The sequence below is a fragment of the Haliotis cracherodii genome, unplaced genomic scaffold, assembly GCF_022045235.1.
Source record: "Haliotis cracherodii isolate W230 unplaced genomic scaffold, xgHalCrac1.p SCAF_23, whole genome shotgun sequence".
NCBI lineage: Eukaryota > Metazoa > Mollusca > Gastropoda > Lepetellida > Haliotidae > Haliotis > Haliotis cracherodii.
In genome coordinates this window covers 7,695,745-7,709,488 of record NW_027266279.1, presented here as the reverse complement: position 1 = coordinate 7,709,488, position 13,744 = coordinate 7,695,745, and the positions used below count along the sequence as shown (strand labels likewise).

The 13,744-nt window shown below is 38.5% G+C and overlaps 1 protein-coding gene across 1 annotated transcript in view; it reads left to right on the top strand.

The window, feature by feature from the left end:
• LOC139471589 (pleckstrin homology domain-containing family M member 2-like) overlaps nucleotides 1-12,837 on the top strand; it is a 37,623-nt gene extending 24,786 nt beyond the window's left edge. Inside the window, exons 11-16 of the mRNA XM_071253966.1 lie at nucleotides 115-247; nucleotides 1,493-1,653; nucleotides 2,490-2,718; nucleotides 3,483-3,656; nucleotides 4,754-4,873; nucleotides 6,962-12,837. Of these exons, the coding sequence (XP_071110067.1) occupies nucleotides 115-247; nucleotides 1,493-1,653; nucleotides 2,490-2,718; nucleotides 3,483-3,656; nucleotides 4,754-4,873; nucleotides 6,962-7,057 (913 nt within the window). The 3' untranslated portion in view covers nucleotides 7,058-12,837. The remainder of the gene's footprint in view (nucleotides 1-114; nucleotides 248-1,492; nucleotides 1,654-2,489; nucleotides 2,719-3,482; nucleotides 3,657-4,753; nucleotides 4,874-6,961) is intronic.
• The last annotated feature ends 907 nt before the right edge of the window (nucleotides 12,838-13,744 follow it).

The following is a 13,744-nucleotide window of genomic DNA, read 5'->3' as shown; positions in this document are numbered from 1 at the left end:
TCAGTGAATGTGATGACAGGTTTCTTCTTCATTAAAAATGGGACACTTTAGTTCATAAAAATAATTAAGATATTTTTTGCTTTTGGTTAAATGTTTCATTCATGCTTGTTTCAGTGCCATCACCAGCTATATTTCATCAGCAATGGAGAACTGCGAGTTCCCCATCCCCAAACTGACTGTGTTGACCGACGCTACTACACAGAAGATATGCATGAAGAAATATGCCGCTGTTGATGCCAGGATTGAGGTATGAATGCTGCTGAAGTTATGGTGTAAAAGGGGGACTAGAGACTCAGGCTGGGCAAGTCCAAATGTATTACTGTCACCCAGATACCCGATGTCAGTCTCAGGTTGGCTGTAAAATGTCCAATTTGTTTTACAAGAGCCCTGGCAAAGACTACGTAGATACACGCATAAAATGATATCATTCATACAGGATGGTTGTCTAGTCTCTGTGTTATTGTTACGGCCTGGAGATGTGTGTGTGGAGGGCTACTCCCTGGTGTACTGGGAGGACCCACTGTGTCAGGGTGGTTGTCTAGTCTCTGTGTTATTGTTACAGGCTGGAGATGTATGTGTGGAGGGCTACTCCCTGGTGTACTGGGAGGACCCACTGTGTCAGGGTGGTTGTCTAGTCTCTGTGTTATTGTTACAGCCTGGAGATGTGTGTGTGGAGGGCTACTTCCTGGTGTACATGGAAGGCCCACTGTGTCAGGGTGGTTGTCTATTCTCTGTGTTATTGTTACAGCCTGGAGATGTATGTGTGGAGGGCTACTCCCTGGTGTACTGGGAGGACCCACTGTGTCAATGTGGTTGTCTAGTCTCTGTGTTATTGTTACAGCCTGGAGATGTATGTGTGGAGGGAAACTCCCTGGTGTACTGGGAGGGTCCACTGTGTCAGGGTGGTTGTCTAGTCTCTGTGTTATTGTTACAGCCTGGAGATGTATGTGTGGAGGGCTACTCCCTGGTGTACTGGGAGGACCCACTGTGTCAGGGTGGTTGTCTAGTCTCTGTGTTATTGTTACAGGCTGGAGATGTGTGTGTGGAGGGCTACTCCCTGGTGTACTTGGAGGGTCCACTGTGTCAATGTGGTTGTCTAGTCTCTGTGTTATTGTTACAGCCTGGAGATGTATGTGTGGAGGGCTACTCCCTGGTGTACTGGGAGGGTCCACTGTGTCAGGGTGGTTGTCTGATCTCTGTGTTATTGTTACAGCCTGGAGATGTATGTGTGGAGGGCTACTCCCTGGTGTAGTGGGAGGACCCACTGTGTCAGGGTGGTTGTCTAGTCTCTGTGTTATTGTTACAGCCTGGAGATGTGTGTGTGGAGGGCTACTCCCTGGTGTACTGGGAGGGCCCACTGTGTCAGGATGGTTGTCTAGTCTCTGTGTTATTGTTACAGCCTGGAGATGTATGTGTGGAGGGCTATTCCCTGGTGTACTGGGAGGGTCCACTGTGTCAGGGTGGTTGTCTAGTCTCTGTGTTATTGTTACAGGCTGGAGATGTATGTGTGGAGGGCTACTCCCTGGTGTACTGGGAGGACCCCCACTCTCAGTCAGCCAAGATGGAGCATGCAAACAGGGAAGGAACATTGCTGTTCAAGTCCGCTGATCATGGGAAAGGACATATATGGAAGCCTGTTTATGTCATTCTCAGGTTTGTCTTAGTTTTAGTTAGTATTTATGAATCCCACAGTTAATGACAAGAGACAATGACCAATGTTGGAAATTCTCTGGTTGTAAGCTTCTTGGAAACAGACATAGAAATCCAGTTTTCTTTAAAAAGTCTAAAGTGGTTCTTGCGTAAGAAGATAAAGGAGAAAGTATGATAAGATGTGTTTGGCTCCCTGGAAATGTCAAATGTTAATGTAATGGAAAATTCAGCAATCATAGGACCCCCAGCCTTTTGTCTTTCTATCATTTGCAAGTTTTGGACTTTATCAAGAACAGAAGTATGGCTAATATGATTGATTAGTAAAAATGTTTGAAGATCAATTTAAATTTAGCGAGTTGATAAGCAAGCTGAATGTTTTACGAAATGTTTCATCTTCTTTACCAGCATCTGTGAAATTTTAGCTTTGATCAAAGATTTACTCATGTGATATTAGAAAAGAGAACTTTTTCTGAAAACTTCTCAAATTGAATTGTTTGATAGGCATTACTTTGAAGTTGACGGATGACAAAGACTGGCTTGCTTGACAACAGTGTAAGGATCTGTACCGAAACATCGCTTTTTTCAGTATTAAAGAAGTTTTATCCATAAAATTGTGTCTACCTTGTCAAATTAGCCTCACCTTTGCATTTGGTCTTTTTGTCCAAATTGCAAATGATGGAAAGAACAATTCTTTTCTATATACAATCAGCGGCTTCGGGTAGCCTCGTGTTAAAAGTGTTTGCTGGTCACATTGAAGTCTTGTGTTCGATTCCCCATATATATAATTATCATAAGTTCCTAAGAGATGTTAGAATGTACTAAGTTGCTGCTTGTTTCAGAGACGGGATGCTGTGTGTGTTTGACGACAAGAACAGCAAGCCGCAGTGCTTCTTGAGGCTGGGAGGGGAGCAGTGTGTGGGTTGTAGACGAAGCACGGACAGCGATCGCGAACACTGTATCGAGGTCATCAAGTCTGATGGAGGACTCTGGCAGTTTTCTGCAGCCAATCACATCGAGGTCGCTGACTGGCTGCAGTGTCTATGCAAAGCCGTGTCGGAGGGAAGTCAGGTACTGACAATGTAGTAGGGAAGATCAACTTCTTTATTACAATTGAAGCAACAGTTTTTTCATGACCTGTCTGTGTCAGGATCTGGGCGATCTCAATAGGTGAACCGTGAGAGAACTTTAACTGCCCGGTCTGAACAAAGGCTGCATCAGTTGTTGAGCTAATCACCTGCTGTTTCCAGAATGATTCGGCCACAGAAAGACGTATAGACGTCTGTGGCCACAACAATACTTGATGGTGCTGCTAATAATTTCTGCTTTCAGAACTTGTCGTTTTAGTTAGCTTTTGAGATACAGAAATCAGATATACTTCTTGCTCGTACCGAGAATTTAGAAACCTTGATGTTGATTGGCCGATTATAATGTTCCACTGATGTGACCTATGTCCACGGATGTTCTCGCAGACAGGCATCGTATCAGAGTAAAAGATCTGAATTGATGAGATTGGATATTTTCATGAGGGGTCTATTTGTGTATTTCTAATGTATCTTTATCCGATAACACTGACACAGACTGAAAGTAATCCTGACATAAAGAGTTAATCATTTGTGTTGAATTTAATGAATAATGTATTATAAAGATAGTTTAACTTTAACCATTTACATTGCTCTGAACAGTAGAATTATTTATATATATCTTTTTTTTGTTACCTGAAGGGTTATGTTTTTTGTTTTCATCATGTTTGTGAGTGGTGCAGTAATGTCAGTTATATATCCATGTTGTTTGATGAGAAAATCCCTAAGAATTTTTATGTTCTTGTGTTTCAGAGCAGTGGGGACAGTTGGAGTTACCTCCCCTGCTGTTCCGTGTTGACCCATCAGAAGCTGCTGATGTGTCACGAGGACGTCCAGACGAGCTTCTTCCGCACGCTGGGCAGTGCCAACATGGAGGAGGTCACAGGGATCACCATTGATGCTGAAGTCAAGAACTACTGTATACTGGTACGATTGATTGTTGTTAATGCACAATCCACGAAGTAGGATTTTTTTGGTTTGGTTGTTTGTTGTTTAACGCTGTACTTGGCAATATGCCAGCTATATGACGCCGGTCTGTACATAATCGAGTCTGGACTAGATGATCCAGTGATTGACATTATGAGCATTGATCTACATAACTGGGATATGATGACATGCATCCACAAAGTCAGCGAGTCTGACCACCTGATCCCGTTAGTCGTCCCTTACGACAAGCATAGTCGCCTTTTACGGCAAGCATGGGTTGCTGAAGACCTATTCTCCCCCGGATCTTCATGGGTAACCCCGAAGTAGGAGGGGAATACAGGAATGGATGCTGTCCGTCCATCCGTCTGTCACATTTCGCACCGGAGCAAAACTCGGAAACCATTTAATATTTTGTTGTTACAGGAGTTAAATTTTGACATTTGTGTGATGCAGGAGTTTATTGATGATATTTGTGATACAGGAGTTTATTGATAATATTTGTGATGCAGGAGTTTATTGATGATATTTGTGATGCAGGAGTTTATTGATGATATTTGTGATGCAGGAGTTTATTGATGATATTTGTGATGCAGGAGTTTATTGATGATATTTGTGATGCAGGAGTTTATTGATGATATTTGTGATGCAGGAGTTTATTGATGATATTTGTGATACAGGATTTTATTGATGATATTGGTGATGCAGGATTTAATTGATGATATTTGTGATGCAGGAGTTTATTGATAATATTTGTGATACAGGAGTTTATTGATGATATTTGTGATGCAGGAGTTTATTGATGATATTTGTGATGCAGGAGTTTATTGATGATATTTGTGATACAGGAGTTTATTGATGATATTTGTGATGCAGGAGTTTATTGATGATATTTGTGATGCAGGAGTTTATTGATAATATTTGTGATACAGGAGTTTATTGATGATATTTGTGATACAGGAGTTTATTGATGATATTTGTGATACAGGAGTTTATTGATGATATTTGTGATGCAGGAGTTTATTGATGATATTTGTGATACAGGAGTTTATTGATGATATTTGTGATACAGGAGTTTATTGATGATATTTGTGATGCAGGAGTTTGAGTCCCAGGAGGCCAGGGTGAGCAGTGTGCAGTGGGTGCTGTACTTCAACTCGGGCTCGGAGATGATCCGCTTCACCAAGGCTATGTCCAAATGCTGGGAGCAACAGTTCCAGGTAAACATACAATACACATTGTCCGCATGTCATGTATGTTGGACATGTTTTTAAGGTCAACATCAAAGGGATGGGCCTGAACCAACATTGTTTTAAGGGTTTTTGCAGGGCTACGAGTCTACAGTGAGTCACTGGTACACATCTGCCATCTGTCCTGGGACTCATTATAGTCTGTTGCCCATATATGTAGTGTGGTCATCAGTTTAAAGTGTGAAACAGCTGTACAACATGGTACAAACCTTTAATTAAACTCGTAATCAATTGTTCTTACTTTGTTTTGTGAAAAAAATATATACGTGCAACGGTAGCAACTAACATTCCACTAGTCCTTCAATGATAACATGTTCCAAATCCCTTAAGATGGTAAATTCCCACTTGTCCTTATGATACCTTAACTATTTGGCAGTTTGGCAAGGACCACAAGACAAGTGCCAATTTCTAATGCAGTTACGTATATACTTTTGGAAAGTGTCAAAATGTGAAACAGGGTTGACAGTAGTACCGTATATCGCTGTGTATAAGGCGACCCCACGTATAAGACGACCCCCCTGTACACGCCTTAAAAATCAACCCAAAATCCTATACTCCGTGTATAAGGCGACCTGGAATGAAACACATCACAAGTCTGACTGATATACCGGTAGAAGATTTAACGCGCTCTTGCCGACTGTAGCGTATTTCGCACACGGACATCACAAATTAGTTAGTTAGTTACTTTGGAGATTGAATGTGCGCTTTCCGACTGATGCGTATTTCGCACACATCACAAGTGCGCACACAAACCTTATATATGCAATAAAAATATGTTTATCTTGCGTTGTTTTTTTTTCTACAATGATAGGTCGCGTGTGTAACTCCGGCACACGTCGCCATTTTGTGTTTACACGGTACGACACCAAATTGGTGCCCGTAAAATAAAATTCATTTATGAAGTAATAACATATAAGAGACAATGGTGAGTAATTTAATCGCCAATTAACTATGTTGTAACTAACTAGGCTTATGTTTGCTTCACATTCAGCGTTTTTATTCCACAATCACTTGTACACACCGTCTCCAACACTTGTTAATACAACTGTAAAAACAGCGGGAATTGATTTCAGTTTCACCGGTTATCACATGTTAGGTCACATGTGCGATATGCAAATGATTACCGGTACTTCCGGCTCTCTACTCACGGATGTTGATTGTTTTACCGTGTCAGCTGGTTTGACAATCTGCATCGAGGAGAGGGTCATTTCAACTTTATTTGCAGAAATTATTAAACTTTATTCAAGGAAAAGAGATACAAATCATGTTTATGTATGGAAATAGTTATTTGAACAGTTATTTAGGACGAAATGCGAAGTTTTATTGTCAAATGCTGGGCTGGCTATCGGACGCCGGTTGACATCGCCAGTGGAAAAAAATGTGAGATCTTCGACTCCGTGTATAAGACGACCCCCCTTCTTAGCCCCCTCATTTTAGGTACGAAAAACTCGCCTTATACACAGCGATATACGGTACTCAGTATTGGATATTGGTGAGCATTAACAGAATATAATATTTGAAAGAAAAGTCTAATTTTGTATTATGGCTCATGCATTTATCTGAGGTACCTCAATACACTGCACAGAGTTGCCTCCCTTAGATGTGCCAGTAACTGGTGGTGAAGGAAGCGGGTCCTAGTTTTGCAATTATGACCTATAATCAGCATAATGGTACTTGTTGTTACCTTGCCTGGCACTCGGCATTAAGGGGATACATCTGGTCGGCTCAGAGTCGGTATTTTGTGTCTGTGTTGGGTATCCATATTAAACTGCGGCATGGTATTAACACGCATGCACATTGCCTAGTGGTTAAAGTGTTAGATCATTATGCCAAAGCTCTGGTTCGATTCCCCACATGGGTACAGTGTGTGAAGCCCATTGCTGGTGCGGGATATTGCAGGAATATATTGCATAAAACAATACTCACTCACTCACTCACTCAAAAACATTTCACCTCCCCTTAAAGCACATTATCAAGGCTCCCTCACTCTGTCCGGATCATCATGAATTACCACCAATAATTTATGGATACCTCTTCAATTTGACCATATTGTTACAGATTGAGATCCCCATCAACCAGATAGATGATCCCCCCCTCCAGACCAGATGCCAGGAAACAGCTCGCCACGTCGTGGGACTCTACACGTTGAAGTAACTGTACCAGACTCACCACCACATGTACCCAGACTCACCCAGGCTTAAGGAATACACTTCTAGTTATATGCAGTTATCATATTGACAATATAATTCAGAAATTAGGTGTTGACAACTCCAATGTCTGTCTCGTATCTTCATCTTGTGTTTGCAGTCTTGTGATTAATCATCAATTACGAGAGAAAAGATTGTTTCACATATGCTTTGGATTGCAAGTTTTGTATGATTCAGCTTCAGTGTGAGTGGTCAAGAATGTTGTGAAAATGCAGCATCTGTGCGTATCTTGATCTGTGTTTGTGGCCTCCATTGGTGAAGCTATTTAAATAGAATAATGTTTAACTGAAGCTTAACTATTATGCACGTGACTATTTCTTGTGAGAATGGAAGGCATATCTACCAGTGTTCTCTGATAGTATTCCATTTGAAAAGTTGTCATTATTACGAATTTCAAGTATTTTCGTTATAACATGAAGCTTAAAGTTATTTCTAAATGAAAAGGAACAACATTCATGGAAAGTTAGGCTTCGACAAATATCTTTCGCTCTGATTCTCAAATGGTCTGCCGATTTCAGTCCTTTCTGTTGATGGTAAACAGTGGAAACCAGTGGGACGTCCTAGATGTTAAATTACTGGTCCTGAGTAATGTTTGCTGGCATTTGTTGAATTGATTGGAACTTTAACATATGATACTGATACTGGGAGTAGTGGCCTCTTTTGTTGGTAGCTGATCGTCAGGAGATGAGGAAGCAGCTCAAGGTAGAGATGCTCCTCAAGATGCAGTCTTGTCAACTTTGTAGATATAGTCCTTGTGTGGTACTGCTCTCAGCTGATTCTACTTAATTTGACACTTTATGGGGTGGACAAAATCCAATAAATTATTTGCTATTTATAAGGTCCAATTCCTCAGTCTGTGCCAAATTTGTTTATGTCTTTTAGCCCAAACTTGGCTCTTTGCATAATTTTTAGCACATTTTATGTGCATTTTAGTGTTATATGAATTTTATCACCTGAGCTTACTGGACCAAACCAAATTTTACTAGACTCTGCTAAAGTCCCAGACTTGTTCCAACAAACAGATAAAGGAATATTTTATGAATATTGAATATATACTACTGAAAAAAAGGTAGGCCCCACCCGATTCTTTCATATAACTATAGTTAATCTGTCTTAGTAGGACAGTAAACTAGTAATATGAAAGAATCGTGTGGTCCTTAACTTTCTTGAGTAGTATATTATCATTATCGGTAACGTCAATCTCAGCTCTGGTTGTGTAGAATGTCTCGTCCTTGTTTTACTATGGTGATTATGTATCTCAGTTGCCAAGATTAACATCAGGATTTTACTGTTTATCAAATATTTGTATTTTTAGCAGTTTTCGAACAATGTCTGCTCAGTGTTTTATTGCTTTTGAGTTTCAATGATTCAATGATTATATTCATTTATTATTCTTCAATAGTTAAGAATTTGAAATCCACATGTACATATGTTTTCCCCAGATAGGAACTCCATTGACAATTTTAACCTATTCTAAAGATCCTCTTCTTAAATTATAAGAATATATATAAATAATGATTGTTGCTTGCCGACTTTTAGTACCATGTTGTGTGGTAAACTCAAAGAAGCTTTTTAGATGAACATGAGATATTGTTATTTGACACCTGACACCTTAGCTCCTTTGTGTGTCTTGCCTCTTCTAGGGTCTCTGTTGTCAATATATTTCGCGTTTTGGGATGTATTAACTTAAAATCCGGTGTGCATACTGTGTAAATCCGGCCAAACATTATTAGTTATCCCTCCATAAACTCAAAAACATATTGAAGTCAAGTCTAATAAATAAATGCATAAAAAATTATAACTTCACAAACTGCTTAAGTTTTAAGAAAGAAATAACCTAGAGACAATACCAAATTAGTGACATTGTTCAGCACACAAGCCCTGCCCATTCTGTTGTCAACCAATCAGGAACAGTAATTCATTAGTGGGCGTGGCCCAATATTTTTTCTGGTTAATCATTTAAATGCCACAGAATCACTTGCAATTTTTTCGTAAATTTATGATTTTGCGGTAGGGTAACGCTCAGCTTATAATCTCTTTATCATATAATGTCATTCCTAAAATAATGAATCTTTAAGACATAATTTCACTTAATAGAGGTTCTGTAGAAACCACAAATGTATAGAATGTTTAAGTGAACTGCCCAAGTGATGTTATAGTGCCAAATGACTTGTACTTAGTTGCAGCCATGTTTGGCTACAGAAACACTGTGCAATCACTGGATTGTCTGGTTCAGACTCGATTATTTACAGATCGCAGTCATATAGCTGGAATATTGCTGAGTGCAGCATTAAACAACAAACCAAAACAGAAACACAGTGGAAAAACAGGGGAAAACCCTCAACTTACCATATAAGGAACGTTAATCAATAGTTATCTGAGAAAGTAGGCATTGCATTGAAGTAAGGAGATTGCAAGTAAATGTACTTAGTGATAGGTGGTCTAGTGGTTAGTCATGTGATATATAGTTTAATGACAAAAACTATCTAGAACTATATGGTTACACTACAACTCACTAATGTTCGCATTTCTTTCTGACTATGCACCCGTTCCTTCTGACTTTTCTTATAGTTGAATGAAGACTTGAGTCAACTTCAGTGTATGCATGACCAGATTGTTTAATACATGTATCTAAATATGTTTTGCAAGTGCTGTGGTAAAAAGAAAATTCCCAATCAGACATTTTGTATCTCTTGAGACCTACAGTGGGTACCCAGGTAGGGTCGGTAACAGGGGTGGGTACCCGGGTAGGGTCGGGTAAGGGGAGTGGGTACCCGGGTAGTAAATTTGGACTCGCCCAGCCCTATTGCACATGCAGTTCATATGCACATTTCTCATATGTTACCATGGTTACATCATCAGTGAGGTCAACGTGCCATCCCAGCTTCTGACAGGAATCGTCAATTTTATTGATATGTTTCAAAATCTCAACTTGACGCTATAATCCTAAAAACTGGCCTTGTGTGAACTGACGGTTGTAACTGACTGTGGATTTATTGTAGCGTCAATGCAGCACTCTGTTCTGGCTGTTCCTGGTTCAATTTTCTGCTGTAAATAAGATTTTATGTGTTTCAAAATAATTTGCTTTTAAGAGATGCTTTGTAAGTCAATTTATTTATATTTTGTTTTGTGTGAGACAGGTATTTGTTGATAGATGCTCAAAATTATTTTATGTGTTGACAGAATCTTGAACAGGGTGTTTTATGTACATAGTATCATTTTTATGTGTAAATAAGTAGTTTTTACAGGAGAAGGTCAATGTTTTATTGATTTCTTGTGTAACTAGCTCAGATCATTATATTTCAGTGCAATGAAAGTAACAGTATATCCCAAAGACAGGCTACTGCATTTTTTAAACTGTTATCTGAAATATGTTTGACACGTGTTCTATAATGGTTCTCAGGCCTAACAATAGCAGAAAGCAGCATAGAAGTAATTCCTTCCTGCTTTGGAGCTGATTTGATTGCTTTTTACATGTACCGTATTCGACGTAATAAGCGCCAAGGGCGCTCTCAAAATTAAAAATAGGGGGCTCTTATTAGAATATTATTTTGGTGAAAAAAACAGAGTTGAAAGATAAATTCTGTGGTTTATGCTGACAGTTTGAAATGTTTATGTATGACAGATATATTTTTTCCAGAATTTAATTGCCCGAAATTAAGGGTGCATATAAAATACGAATACGTATTGTACGCGAATAAATAAGTCTTGTGAACATTGATCAATCGGAAGGGGTGCCAATTGGGATTGTTCACTAGCCAATATATTGGCAAATATCGCCATGGGCGTTTATTAGAGCGGGGCGCTTATTAAGTTGAATACGGTACTTGTTTTGTAGAATCTGACAAATCAAAATTTCACCTGTGCAGAACAACAAAATGTCTTTTATTCCTTCCACTAGTCAGTTAATTTCAAAGTAGGTCAATAGGGGAAGGAAATATACCACTGACATTTTATTTAAGACAATGTCTTCTTTTCATTATTTTTCTTACTTCATTTCACCTTGATAATACATATAAGATATCAATTTTAAATATATATGTTTTTAAAATTGTATTCTTATGTCAATTATGACCACCAAGCTTGTATTTTGGAAATCTGTAATTGTAAACCACGTACTAGAAGAAGGAGGTCCAGAAAATCCTTTCATATTTCACTACCATGTTTTGTTTCTACATTCCCATGTGTCTTTCATTGCTTATTGTTGGATACCTCCATACCACCACATTTCTTGCTGCGGCATTGTGTTAGATATACCATATTTGCCATACTAAGTGTGCACCCCATGACCAACTTCTACAGCTGTAAGGAATCTTTACATGCAAGCCGCACAAAGCCCCCAAATGATATGACATTCCTTATTTTGTTGTACATATTACAGATCTTTGTACATTAAACACGGGGCGGTCGGGTAGCCTAGTGGTTAAAGCGTTCGCTCGTCACGCCGAAGACCCGGGTTCGATTCCCGACATGGGTACAATGTGTGAAGCCCATTTCTGGTGTCCCCGGCCGTGTATTGCTGGAATATTGCTAAAAGCGGTGTAATACCATACTCACTCACTCACTTACAGTAAACACAGCAGTGTGAAAAGGGTAGGTAGTAATTATTTCGAAAACATTTTGGTTTCAGGGGCATTGTATTGAACAAAGTTTGTTCTCTATCACTCTTATTATGGCAAATACGGTAGTTTTAGTGTGTACAACTTGTCATGTCTACTCCTGTAGACAAGTGTGAGTTTAGTTCGTTAGATGATTTAGATACAAAACATTTACCTTTTCTAGTATTGTCTGGTTTAGAGTTTGCTGGTATGACTCGTCAGGGCTAGAATCTAACCTGGAATATATGTGATAACTCTCCCCTAAAATAACTTTAAAATGTTTATTTTAATAAGCTTAGGGGGAAATTGCTCAAACTTTCAGAGCATGACAATATTCAGTACCATGATACAAGTTTCATAACAGATGGTCATGTATCAATACAAGTATATAGGAATAACGATACAAGTATATAGGAATAAGAATACAAGTATATAGGAATAACGATACAAGTATATAGGAATAAGGATACAAGTATATAGGAATAAGGATACGAGTATATAGGAATAACGATACAAGTATATAGGAATAAGGATACAAGTATATAGGAATAACGATACAAGTATATAGTATTTATGAATATTTAGGTCATATGTACGATATGAACTTTATTTGTAAAATGTTATTTTTGATATTATGTAAACAAGTTCTGAAGTGGCTTTATTTAGTTGACTGAAACCAAGCAAATATGTGTTATGTTGCCTCTTTTCATTCCCTTGTTGCTGGAGTTAGTGTGAAGTCTTCATGTATTGTATGATGACCTTGCTGTCCAGATGTGTTAATGTGTCACTACAACCCTCCTACCTTGTTGGGCCTAATGTCTTACCCTGCTCGTCACGTGGTCTTTGATGGTGGTTTACTGTGCAAGTATGTGCAGCTAAAGTCAACAGTTATCAATTGTTTAAGATAGAAATACAGCTGAATCTTGTGTTATTTCTGTAATGACAGCATGCATCTTGTTTGATACCGGTAATTGTAATATTGAGACTTTGGAGAGTTTCCTTAGTATTATTTTACTATTCCTAAGGCTAAAAGGCTGAAAAAAGAAAATAGTCTTGGTTCTCAAGCACCGCCTGCATCATCATAAAGTTCGCCGCACGTTTCGTTTTTATTTTCATTTTTAAAAAAAATAAATAAAAATCCTCAAGTCCAATGGTGGTCAAATACTGTATTCCAGTATTTTACTACATGTGTCAAGGAATACATTTATGTAGGGAGGTTGATTGTTTATTGATAACACAACTGTTTATTGGTTACATACTAGTTTAAACAACCTTCTTTCCTGTGTGTGATTTGTCAACAAGCAAAAGTGATGTAAGAGAGGTAGTATTCTTAGAATTATACACAATGATAAGTATTATTTGATGTCTCCAAACTTCTGGCACCATCTCTGTCCATATACACAAGCTTGTGATGCACCTGATGATAGTACCACAAGAGACTCTTTTTGTCAGTACTTAGTCCGACCTCAGAGCAACAGCCATAACATCCTTGTTTGTTTTGTATTGATTGTTGGAAGTTTGATGTAAATATCAAACCCAGTCCCTGTTGAAATTGACTATTTATTGCCCATACTATGATGTATTGTTGCAACTAGACTGCTAAAGTGTCTGTGAACAGGTTTATTCATTCTGCTCTTTGTGTACAAAATCTATTGACAAAATATGTACCATGTAGATTTGAAAATAATGATGCCAATATGTAAAGAAATATTGTTATAATCGTGTCACAATTTGTGTGAGTTGACTTATGTGTATTGTGCCTCAGAAAAAGATATATTTTCTGCATATGTTATGTTATTACCTGATATTGATAGGGGACCTGTCATTAGCTTATTGTTTTTTAATGTAGTCTTGAAACAAATGAGAGTGTGTGTGTGTGTTGGGGTGGGGGGGGGAGAAATTTTCTCAATAGCCATTGACTTTTTTTCTGAATATTCCCAATTTGTGAAAAGTTTTTGATTTTTTAAAATAAAAATTCCCACTTTTTGTGCTGAAGGCACTTGGTTTAAAGTTCCTAGATACAGCCAGTTTTCCCT